The sequence below is a fragment of the Somniosus microcephalus genome, unplaced genomic scaffold (genome assembly GCF_052327205.1).
Source record: "Somniosus microcephalus isolate GS21.2 unplaced genomic scaffold, FLI_Smic_1.0 scaffold19, whole genome shotgun sequence".
NCBI classification, from domain to species: Eukaryota; Metazoa; Chordata; class Chondrichthyes; order Squaliformes; family Somniosidae; genus Somniosus; species Somniosus microcephalus.
In genome coordinates this window covers 88,222-100,965 of record NW_028225206.1, presented here as the reverse complement: position 1 = coordinate 100,965, position 12,744 = coordinate 88,222, and the positions used below count along the sequence as shown (strand labels likewise).

The following is a 12,744-nucleotide window of genomic DNA, read 5'->3' as shown; positions in this document are numbered from 1 at the left end:
TTGATCTAGAGCATGTAGTGACATTGTACTTTTATCAGAGGGATGGAGAGACAGAGAGAGACAGGCAGACAGAGACGGATAGATATAGAGAGACACAGGCAGAGAGAGAAATGCAGACAGAGACACAGACAGAGATGAGAGTGAACGCAATTAACTACAGCATGAGGTGACCCTGTACAAGAATCAATGGGATGGAAAGAACGTTATAGAGAAAGAGACATAGAGAGAGAAAAATGATAAAATATAGAGAGAGAGCCAGAGAGAGCGAGGGAGACAGAGAGAAAAGAGAGATATTGAAACAGAGAGAGGAGAGTGAAACCAATGAACTGGAGCACGTGAGAAACCTATACACTAATCAGAGTAATGGATAGATAGATAGATAGATAGATAGATTGATAGATAAATAGATAGATAGATAAATAGATAGATAGATTGATAGATAGCATGCCAGTGAAAAAATACACTAGAGTGGTTGTCAATCAGTACACCAAATAAAGGAATGAAGAGAGAGATAGCCCACAAGACAATAGAAAGATGGAAACAGAGAACCTCGAGCAGGCAGGGTGATAAGGGAGGTAAAGTTGCAGGAGGGTTTTATAAGATCAGGACAGAGCAGCACAACCGGGAGAGACTGATTTCCGGGAAAGGTAAAAGAAGGAGAAAGACTGGGAAAGCCATTTCATGGGCTTTCTCTTCACGCTTATTTAATGGCATATGGCAGACATATACCGACATTAAAGAGTTGATGAGAATATTAAACCTTGCTGGGCAGAGCGATTGGGGTGAGAGAGTGCGGCAGGAAAGTGGCCGAATCATACCGGTGTGCTGCATGTTCTACTTCATTGTTCTGACCTCCTAGACATGCAGTAAAAGCAGTCCCTCTGCTCCATGTACAAGATCCACGACCAAGTTACGATGCGGCTTTCGGGCAAAATGGGAACCCATTTCATGGAGGCAGGACTCAGGGTAAGAGCACTGGCAGACTGTGACATAGCAACAGTGGGGCAATCAATCCCAAGATGGGAAAACTTCTATTAAACCCCCGAACATGGGGCCGTGTATTTTCAATTCCGTAGTTGTTGGTGCGTGAGTCTGGTAAATGGTGCTGGATTTAATCTGCTAGAGCATCAAGAAGAATGACACCCTGCCAGCGGCCCTGTGTCACAGCATCCACCGTGCTGAAGGCAGTTGGCCCATCTTACGTCTAAATGGGAATCTCTGAGACTCTGGGGACAGCGCTGGAGGCATTACCTGTAGCCTGAAGAACCTTTCCAGTGCTCTGTACTGGAAAACGGCCCCGGTCCGCTGGATAAACTCCAGTGGAACACTTGGACACAAGAGGTCCCGAACCCTTGGTTCTGTCAAAATGCATCTACACTCTCTGCAGTCAGGTCAATAGAGTCTGTCTGTCAGGGAGAGGGTTTGGAATCATTATCTCGACCTGTGTTTACTGCTTGACACTGGCTTACTGGAACCATTGGGCTCTCAGTTGCCCCTCCGTCATTCTGCTCCGTGTCTCTGACACTCCAGCACTGCAGTGTCGGGCTCCAAATGTGTCTGTTGGTGTCCTTACCTGTCACAGTTTCCCCAAATTTATGAGGAGCCGGAATTCTTGTTTTATTCTCCCTCACTACGTTCCTTTCTCTGTATGGAGCTGTCCTAATTATCACATCACATTTAGTAGTGGCTGGAAAGAGTCACTGGGTTTGGAGGCTCCTGTTCCGCTTTTCGTTATATTCGGGAGATTGAACAGTTGTGTGAAAGCGAGTTTCATTCAGCCTGTGATTGTTAATCCCGTTTTGTTCTGTAGCGGATATTTTACATTAGAGGCAGAAGGTATCAGATGTGATATCGGGAAAAGCAAATGGACCTGAGCGACAGTTTAGTCTGGGTCTCCTTTTTCACCAGACACAGTCATATAGGCCGCCAACTAAAGGGGAATTGTCCGTGGATCGGCTCTCTACCTCTGTATAGTCCAGGGCGAGGAACACTAGGGGACGCGGTTAAAGTGAATAAACCAAAGACTGAATCTTTGTTCAGAGTGAGATCATTATAGCTGCAGTACTGGGGGGACCCACTGGAACCATTGTGGGGCCGATCACTGATATTAAACTCCAGCTTTAGTGCGTGTAAGGGACGAAGGGAAATCTACCGGGTGATTAACAATCACGGTATTTATCAGAATGGAGAATGATTTCATATTAACGTGTTACATATAATTACCTTAATATGTTATAATTTAAAGCAACTGCTGCTCTCATGTGTGAGGTGACCTGTTGCTGCTCCGGGCCTGTCCCAGTGGGGTTATCGGTCCAGCTCTAGCCCGTCTGGTGTTGACCGCCAGCGGGAATGGTGACCGGCCCGACTCGGGAATCTCCCGGCTCGGAGTGTTCATGGATCTCACATTCTCCTCTCTGTATCGGTGAAGTCAATTTAAAAAAGTGAGCGCCGCTACACTGTGAACCACTCTTGGGAAAGGCATTAACTGGGATTGAATCCATCTGATTGTCGGTGTTTAATCACTCAATCCTATTCCGAATACTTTAGTGCTGGGTAAAGGGCTGCAGCACATCAGAAAGTGACAGGATTCATTCTTCTTTATATGTAATAAAATGATAATATCAGTGATAACGATCAGTAAAGTTGGTCTGAGACCAAAATCATCTCTCATGGGGATTTACGTCCGTGTTTCCCTGATAGACTCCTATTTTCACTCACAAACCGGTAATCAGTGTTGAATAACATTCGGGTGGAGTTAGCGCGGGGTCTTGGAGTCAGAGTCAAATGTGCGGCACTGTTGGAGTCTGGACTGCACAGTGGGGCACAAGAGTGTGTAGCTCTGGGGGGCTTTGGAGATTTGATAGTCAGGGGAATAGACAGGCGTTTCTGCAACCACATATATGAGTTCCCAATGGTGTATTGCCTCCCTGGTGCCGAGGTAAAGTATATCATTGAACGGGTGCAGGACATTGTGCGAGGGGAAGGGGAACAGGAGAAGTTGTGATCCATATTGGAAACAATGGCATTGGGAGGAAAAAGGCCGAGGTCAAACAGGCAGAGTTTCAGAAGATGGAAAACTATTAAAGAACAGGTCCTCAAAGGTGATCTGCTCCGAATTTCTCCCAGTGCCACGTGCCAGTGAGCACATAAACAGGAAGAGAGTGCAGGTGAATGCGTGGCTGGAGAAGTGGTGCAGGATGGAAGACTTCAGATGTCTGGGGCATTGTGACCAGTTATCGGGTAGGGGGGACCTGTACAGGCAGGACAGCTTGCACCTGAGCAGGGCTGGGACCAATGTCCTCATGGGGAGTTTTATTAGTGCCCTGGGCGAGGATTTGAACTAATTTGGCCGGGAAAAGGGCACCAGGATGTAGCAGCAGGGAGGAGAGACCAGGTGCATAGAAACAGCAACAGAACGAACAGTAATTGCAGTAAGTAAATCTAGGAGGGACGAACAGCAACAGAACAAACAATAACTTATTAAGAGAAGTAAGGAAAATGAGGAAAGAAACAAAGCCGACTAGCATGGTTTTGGAATGCATGTGTGTTAGTGCAAGGACTGCTACAAATAATGTTGACGATCTACAGGTGCAAGTTGCCACGTGGGTTTATAATAAATTCACTTTGAAGGAAAACTGGCTTAAACATGGGCAGGAATGTGAACTAAACATTCATGGCTACAATATAGTAAGGAGGGATAGGGAAGGGGAAAAGAAGGGCTGGCAGATTGATCAAGGATAATATTACAGTTCTAGAAAGGGACGGCATATTAGATAGTTAAAACACTGAATAGATGAGCTTAGAGTTACGGGACAGAAAATGAGCTGTTACATTTCTGAGGAATGAAACAGTACTGGATCTAGTTCTGGGTAATGAAGTAGAGCAAGTGCAGTGTGATTCAGAGTGAGAACATCTGGGTAATAGTGATCATAATATAATTATGTGTAACTTGTTATGAACATGGTACAAGAAAAATTAAATGTGAAAATAATCAAATGGAAGAGAACTAAAATTTCACTGATTTGAGAAGTGATCTAGCATATGTGGATTAAAAAAAGACCAGGAAAACAGTAAAGGGACAATGACCGGCCTTGAAGGTGGAGATGTTTCGGGCACACTACAAACATATCCCCATAAAGAGGGAAAATTGGGTATCCAAAACTAGAGCTCCCTGGATGACAAAGAAAATAGAGATTAAAATAAAACAGAAAACTGAGGATTATGACAAAAGGAAGATAGAGAATACAATTGAAACCAGGCAAATTAAAGAGAGTGCAGAGGGCAATTGAAAAAGGATATAAGAGCAAAGAGAGAGAATGCTAAAATATTAGCTTGTAATGTAAAAGGAACCCCCAAATCTTCTACATACGTATAAGAAGTGAAAGGATAGTTAAAGGAATTGTGAGGCCGATTAGGGGCAAATAATGAAATATTCTTGTGGAGGCAGAGGGCATGACTGAGCTACTGAATGAATACTTTGCATCTATTTTCACAAAGGAAGAAGATGAAGTTAATGCCGGAGTAGAGGAGTGGGGAGTAGAGATATTGGATAAGATAAAAAATATAGAAAGGAGGTGCTAAATATGTTGGCACCACACAAAGTTAACAAGTCACCCGGTTCAGATGGGTGAATCCTAGCTTGCTAAGGGAAGCTAGGATAGAGATAACAGACGCTCTGATCACAATCTTTCAATCTCCTTGGATATTGGAGTGGGGCCAGAGGGCTGGAGGATTGTAACTGTCACACACTTCTTCAAAAAAGCGGAGAGGGAAAAACCAGGAAACTACAGGCCTGCCAGTCTAACGTCAGGGCTGGTGGGAAAAACTACTAGAGACCATTGTCAAGCACAAAATTAATTTTCACTTGTAGAAGCATAGGTTAATAACGGGCAGTAATTCGTTTCTGACTAAACTGATTGAGTTCTCTGATGAAGTAACAGAGATGACTGATGAAGGTACTGCAGTACATGTTGTATCTATGGACTTTCAAAAGCCATTTAATAAAGTATCTCACAGAAGATTATTCCGAAAATAGACGCTCATTATATTAAAGGGATGATGGTAACTTGTGTTGTACATTGGCTAAGGAATAGGAGGCAGAGAGTAGTGGTGAAGGAATTTTTATCTGACTGGATAGAATTATGAAGTGGGGTCCCCCAGGTGTCGGTATTAGGACCATTGCTTTTCTTGCAATCTATAAATGACCTGGACTTCTGTGCATGGAATACAATTTCAAATATTGCAGGCGATATACATTTACACAACGTATTAAATAGTGAGTGTTATAAATGTCATAAATCATCAAGAAACTACTCGCAAAATAATGCTGGATGGCCAACTGTTGGCACCGTCCAAGGAGTATAAATACTCGGGCATCGGCCCCAGCCTGCCAGGGACATTTTGTAAGACAAGGAACTAGTGGAGTACAACTAGACCTCCATGTTCTGAAACAAGTTGATTAAAGCCTTGCTTTATGCACAAACCAATTGCGTAGTGAGTTTTATTATGTCAGTGAACATTATAGTAGCAGAATTCAGAAAGACATCGACATACCGGTGAAATGGGCAGACGCATGGAACATGCAATTTAACGTGGATAAGTGTGAAATGCTGCACTTTGAGTGGAATAATATGGAGAGACAGTATAATCGTAATGGCACTATTTTGAGGGGCGCAAGAACAGAGGGAACTGACAAATATTTGTAGATGACTGGGGAAGTTGAGAGGGTGGTTAAGAAAGCGTATGGGATACTTGGCTGTGTAAATATGGGTATTGAATATAAAAAACTAGTCAATAATGCTAAAACTTTACAAATCTCTGGTTATGCCTCAGCTGGAGTATTGGATACAATTCTGCGCACCAGACTTAAGAAAGGAGTATAGGGTTATAGGCAAACAGCTGGGGATGTGGAACTAAATTAAACAACTCTTTCTAAGAGCCGGCACAAGCAGAACGGGCCGAATGGTCTCCTTCTGTTCTGTATGATTCTGTGATCCGGATGCGGGGTCGGTGATTCATTTTGTTTATCAGACTCACGCAGATCAACGGCAGTGGATGGAACCTGGGCTCTTTGCATCTATTAATGGACAGGTTCCTTCTCATTGGTGTATTTTACCAGGCTGCAATTCACGGTTAACACATTTCAAAATCTATTGGTTATTTTGAAAGAAACATTGGTTTCTGTACAAACAGTAATCCACGAATTAAGTTCCAGTTCAGTCGGGGTGTCAGAAGGTGCTGAAGGGCCCGCTCGGTAACCGGGAACAACATTCGGTTAATGTTCATGTCCCGTCGCTGCAACTGGCTCCGGGGACGATGCTGCGGTCTTTCCTGACCATCTTTTTACTGCAGCTTCTCAACTGTGAGTCATCGCTGATTATTAATATTACAATCTGTGCCTCATTAATACAATTATTGCTCTTTACTACTGAACATATTGAAGTGATGTGGAAAGCAAATGTTATTTTCTTGAATTGTAATAATGTCATCTGGAGCTTAATGGGATATCGGGGCTGGTTTCTCAATCGCCTTCACATGCTGCTCCTGTACAGACAGAGCAGACTGGAGTTCAAAATCTAATCGGACGATTTAAACTGAACCTGTTCGAAGTAGAGCGCGTTCACTGATAGAATGGAGTGTATCGGGCTTTGGGTCCATTTACAGAAAACTGGTATATTTTATTCAAGTTTGCAATTGATTGGGATCGTATGAGGTGAATATTGAAATGGTTTATTTAATTTGTAGAATTTTCATTTAATACATATTTTGGGCAGTTTGTTTGATTTTAAGTTCCATCAACTTCAAATAGGGAATCAATTCTCCATTTCTGTCGGTCACAATGAGCGGGTTTAGAATATTGTTCATCTGATTAACACCTATTTTAAATTCCCACTCGAGATTTGTGTAAAACTTAGATTGAAAACATAAATCGGCCACAAATACCGCGGCAGTTTTGTTTTGTTTTGTCCCCTGCGGCTTTTGTACAGACAGAGCAGACTGGAGTTGAAATTCTAATCGAATTATTTAAACCGAGCCTGTTGGAAGTAGAGCGCAGTCACTGTTAGAATAGAGTGTATCGGTGTCTGGGGTGTAAGTGAACACGCACACATATCTGTGACTGATATTTCTCAGTAGAAATGCTGTCTGACCCCCGTGTTTTGCAGAGTTTGTCCAGCGTTAGGGTGTTGTACAAGGTATATAATATTGTATAATAAAATATTACCTAGCGGTGCAACCAATATTGTTTCAATTAGCATTAATTCTTAGTATTTTTTACTACTCTATCCCAAAAGAATATGTCACTGAAACTTCTTGAATCTCTGGGGAGTTTACTGTGAGTGTTGTTGTTTAGTTTATCTATGTATACGCTTTTTATTACCACGTTAATATAATTATTGGTCTTTACTACTGAAGACATTGAGGTGATGTGGAAATTTAAGGTTGTGTCCTTGAATTTTAATAGTGTCCTGTAGAGTTTAATGAGATATCGGACTGATTTCGCATTCGCCTTCCACCTGTACCTTTTGTACAGACAGAGCGGACTAGAGTGGAAAATATATTCGGATTATTTAAACTGAGCCTGTTAGAAGTAGAGCGGTCACTGTTAGAGAAGACTGTATCGGAGTCTGCGCTGTAAGTGAAATCTCTGAGTGCAGAACATCATTGAAAGCTGCACCTACTGCCGACTGAACTCACACACACATTTCTGTGACAGATATTTCTCACTAGAAGTGCTGTCTGACCCCCGTGTGATAGAGTGAACTGAAATATTTTAAAAAGTTTTTCAGTATTAGAATGTTGGATGAGTTTATAAATATTTTCTAATAAAATATTAACTAGTGGTGGAACCAATATTGTCAAAATTAACATTAATCATTAGTACAATTACAATTAAATACACTCTCCAACTATTGATGTTAATATAATTTCCTAAATCTTTGGAGAATTTTCTGTGTGTGTTGTTGCTTAGTTAGTGATTACCTTCTAAGTTTTGAACTTTTAATATTAAATTATTTTTCCAGATCTAACAATTACATGTACAGAGTCATGTAATAATTAAGCTTTCTCAGTCTGTGTCCACATGCCCCATTCTTTTCATACAGAGTCATGTAGAATTTAATGAGCTATTGGGATTGTTTCTAAATCTCCTTCCACATTCTCCATACTTTTTATAAAGTGTCATGTAGGGTTTATTCATATTTCGGGACTTGTTCCTCAGTCTCCTTCCACTTGCTCGATATTTTTACCTGAGGTTTTTGGTCGGTGACTCCATTCAGTTTCTCTCTGTGTCCAGTGTGTGTTTGGTTATATTTATTAACCTCTATCAATAACAAATGCTGGTTACTGACAGGGAAATATTATCGTACTGCTATCAGACACTTGATCTGTGTTTAAATTTATATTATTTTTAAAAACTGATTAAATTATCTACAAAACAGGACTTTAGTATTCAAAGAACATTTTCTGCAAATCATAGGACGGAGAAAAAGCATGAAATGTGTATCACTCCCTGAATCATTTTCTCAAGTCGCCTGCTGATCACATTCAATTTGAAGAAAACGGGCATCTTTTCTTCAAATTTGTCATTCATTGGGATCGCATGAAGTGAATATTGAAATGCTTGATGCATTTTGAAGAATTCTCTTTTAAAACATATTTTGGGTTGGTTGTTTCATTTTAAATTGCATCAACTACAAGTAGGGAAACTTTACCCATTTCTGTCGATGTCATTCTATTCAGATATAAGAATATTTTACATCCGAATAGCAATTATTTTAAATTCCCAGGTGAGCCTTGAGCGAAATTTAATTTTAAAACCGAAATCTAAGGCACTACCGCATCAGTTTGTTTTATTTTGTCCCCTGCAGCTCCTGCACAGACAGAGCAGACTGGAGTTGAAATTCTAATCCGATTATTTAAACCGAGCCTGTTGGAAGTAGAGCGCATTCACTGTTAGAATAGAGTGTATCAGAGTCTGGGGCGTAAGTGAACTCACTGAGTGTAGAACACCAGTCAAAGCTGCACCTACTGCCGACTGAACACGCACACACATTTCTGTCTCAGATATTTCTCAGCAGAAGTGCTGTCTAACACCGTGTGGTACAGTGAACTGAACTATTTTAAATAGATTATTCAGCATTAGAGGGTTGGAGAAGGAATTTAAATATTGTTAAGATAGAAACTACTTAGACGTGGAACCAATATTGTTCAATTTGCATTCATTATCAGTACAATCATTGTTAAGTTTACTCTCCAAACAAATATGTTCCTGACATTTCCACACTGTCCGGGAGTGTGCTTATTGTTGTTTAGTCACTGATGACCTTCAAAATTATGAACATTTTATCTGAAATTAATCATTCTATTTCATACATTTGTATTAACAGTGTCACGTAATAATTAACGTACCTCAGTCTCCTTCCACATGCCCATGTTTTTATACAATATCAGGTAGTGTTTAATAAGATATCCGGACTGGTTTCTCAATCTCCTTCCAACTGCTCGATAACCTTTGCTGAGTTTGTCGGTCGATGACTTCATTCAGTTTCTCTCAGTTTTTAGTGTGTGTTTGGTTATATTTATTAATCTCGATCATTAACAAAGCCTGGTTTACTGACAGGGTAACATTATCGCACTGTTATCAGATGCATTGTACGTTTAACGAACTATGTTACCGTGATTTATTTGATGTTATAAAATTGATTGGAAACTAAAATCCTGCTTTATAGATAGCTTAAAGAACATTTGCTGTAAATCAGAGAACGGAGAAAAATCATGAAATGTATCCCACTCCCTGAATCATTTTCACAAATCGCGTGTTGATGAAAATCAATTTACAGATAATGGGCATATTTGATTCAAATATGTCATTCATTGGGATCGTATGAAATGAAGTGAAGTGAAGTGAATATTGAAATGTTTTTGTTAATTTGTAGAATTTTAATTTAATACTTATTTTGGGTTGTTTGTTTGATTTTAAAATGCCATCAACTTCAAATTGGAAACAATTGTTCAATTCTCTCGGTGACAGTAAATATGTGTATTATGTATTGCATCTGATCAAAACTTACTTTAATTTTCAGAGGATCTTTGTGTCAAATTTAGATTTTAAACCGAAATCGAGCACAAACTCTGCACCAGTTATTGTTATTTTGTTCCCTGTGGCTCTCGTACAGACAGAGCAGACTGGAGATGATATTCCAGTCGGTGTTTCAAACAGAGCCTGTTGGAAGTAGAGCGCGGTCACTGTTGGAATAGAGTGTATCGGAGTCTGGGGTGTAAGTGAACTCACTGAGTGTGGAACACCAGTCAAAGCTGCACCTACTGCCGAATGAACCCACATAGAGATTTCGGTCCCAGATATTTCTCAGTGAAGCGCTGTCTGACACCATGTGATGCAGAGAATTGACCTTTTTTAAAAAATGTGTTCAGCGTTGGAGCATTTGACAAGGACTATAAATATTGTAAAAGTTAAATATTAACTAGAGGTGGAACCAATATTGCCTCAATTAGTAATCATTATTAATGGAGTTCTTATCAAGTACACTCATCATAAATGATGCTATTGAAAGATCCTAAATCACACCGGGTTTTGCTGTATGCTATTTTTGTTTAATTTGTGAGGATCGTCAAAACTATGAGCTTTTTATGTTAAATTAAGCTTTCTATTCCATACATTTGTACGAACAGTGTCATGTAACAATTAATGTTACTCAGTCTCTTTCCACATGGTCCATACTTTTTCTACAGAATCATGTAGTGTTTAATGAGATAACGGGACATGTTTCTCAATCTCTTGCCACATGTCCCATACTTTATATACATTGTCATGTAGTGTTTAATGAGGTATAGGGACTTGTTTCTTAATACCCTTCCAATTACTCCATAGTTTTAGATAGTGTCATGTAGCATTTAATGAGATAGCGGGACATGTTTCTCAATCTCCTTCCACATGTCCCATGCTCTGGTAGTTTTGTGTAACAAATCCTGATTTTGTTTGTATATTTAACTTCGGCAGATAGCGATCAGAGCACTTTTTCCTGTTCTTGTCAATATTCGATGCGTGTTTGCTGATTTTCTAACCATTGTAACGTTTATCCAAGCACTAGTTAAGGGCTATGGAGATATTTTGTTTGAAATTACTCTTTGCGCTGTTAACGCTCAGAGTCTGGATTGTTTGGTGTGAGCTCCCTCTGGTGTTTTACTGGAGGTTTTAACCTACAATTAAAGATTTTCTATTCATTTGCTTCTTAAACATAACAGGACTCATTTAATTGTGAAAGCTGTTCAAGTCGGACTTGAAATCATTTAATATAAAATAATTATTTTGATTCTTGACAGACCTGATAGTCTGACATGAGAACACTTTTCTTATAAACACTCTCTAGTGACTCTATTTTGTAATCTCAAAATGACCAATTCTAACAGAAGCGTTGAGTTTTTAACGTTTTTGAGTAAATACTGAAAGAATTTTCCCACTCGTCTGTCAATGGTTAACAATAAAAGATGAATTTGCAGGACAGCAGAGTGTTGGGAAGGACTGCAGAGGCTCTCCTGGAATGGAAGTTTGTAACGCTCTGTCAACATTACAGAGCCCGGGCCAAAACGAGACCAGAGAGATTCTGTTTGGAAACTGCTCTCATTCAAGTATTCTTGACAAACGCAGCTGAGGACAGGAATCGGTTTCACGTTGTCTGTAATATACAACCGGGGGAATAGAAAGAGACCTGGAGATCTGTGGGACACAATATCATCAGGGGGGTTGGGAGCAGGTCAACAAACTGGCTGCATTTCAAAAAGCAGCAAAGCTTAAGCAGTGAATGAGAGGACCATTAACCGAACATCATTAACAGGTAAAATGATGGACCAATCGGCGAGGACAGTTTACAAGAGAATTCGCTCAGCAGGAACTTAATGAGGAACACCCAGCACGGAGATAGGAGGTGGGAACCCGCCTGACAAACGGCTCATTTTGTTTTGTTTGGCGAATTTAGAAATAAAATGAGTAGCAGAAACTTCCAGTTACAACTTTATTGAAACGTTGACATTTCCACGTGGAAAACATTGGTTTAAAATAAAAGAGATGAAATGCATCACACAATAAGATTATCTGTAACATAATTTCAATCATATTTGTGTTCCATCATGAACTTTGCATGGGAATCCTTTACCTCGCTACCTAATATCACTGTGAGAGAGCCCTCAAATTCGGCTGCCCTCAAAAGTTGTCACCATCCTCCGGCTGCTTCACGACGACATGCCATCCGTGTTCCAGACCAATGGATCCACCGCAAACCCAATTCACGTATGGACCGTGGTCAAGCAAGGTTGTGTTATCGCAGCAACGCTCTTCTCAATCTTCCTTGCTGCAATGCTCCATCTCATCCTCAGTAAGCTCCTCGCTGGAGTGGAGCCAATCTACAGAACAAACAGGAACTGTTCAACCTCCATCACCTCAAGTCCAGTTCCAAGGTCGTCCCATCCTCTCTCATCAAATTACATTATGCAGACAATGCTTGCTTCTGCGCACACTCTGAGGTCGAACTCCAAACCATCGTCAACACCTTCACTGAAGCGTACGTGAGCATGGGCCTTACCCTAAACATCCGTAAGGCAAAGGTCCTCTATCAACCTGCACCCGCCACACAATACTGCTCCCCGATTATCAAAATCCATGACGACGCCTTGGACAACACGGGCCACTTTCCGTACCTCGGGAGCCTACTGTCAACAAGGGCAGACATC

At 40.6% G+C, this 12,744-nt stretch overlaps 1 protein-coding gene across 1 annotated transcript in view; it reads left to right on the top strand.

Moving 5' to 3' along the window:
* The first annotated feature begins 6,315 nt into the window (after window positions 1-6,315).
* LOC147083902 (scavenger receptor cysteine-rich domain-containing protein DMBT1-like) overlaps window positions 6,316-12,744 on the top strand; it is a 47,378-nt gene continuing 40,949 nt past the window's right edge. Inside the window, exon 1 of the mRNA XM_085980058.1 lies at window positions 6,316-6,361. Coding sequence (XP_085836184.1) covers window positions 6,316-6,361 — 46 coding nt within the window. The remainder of the gene's footprint in view (window positions 6,362-12,744) is intronic.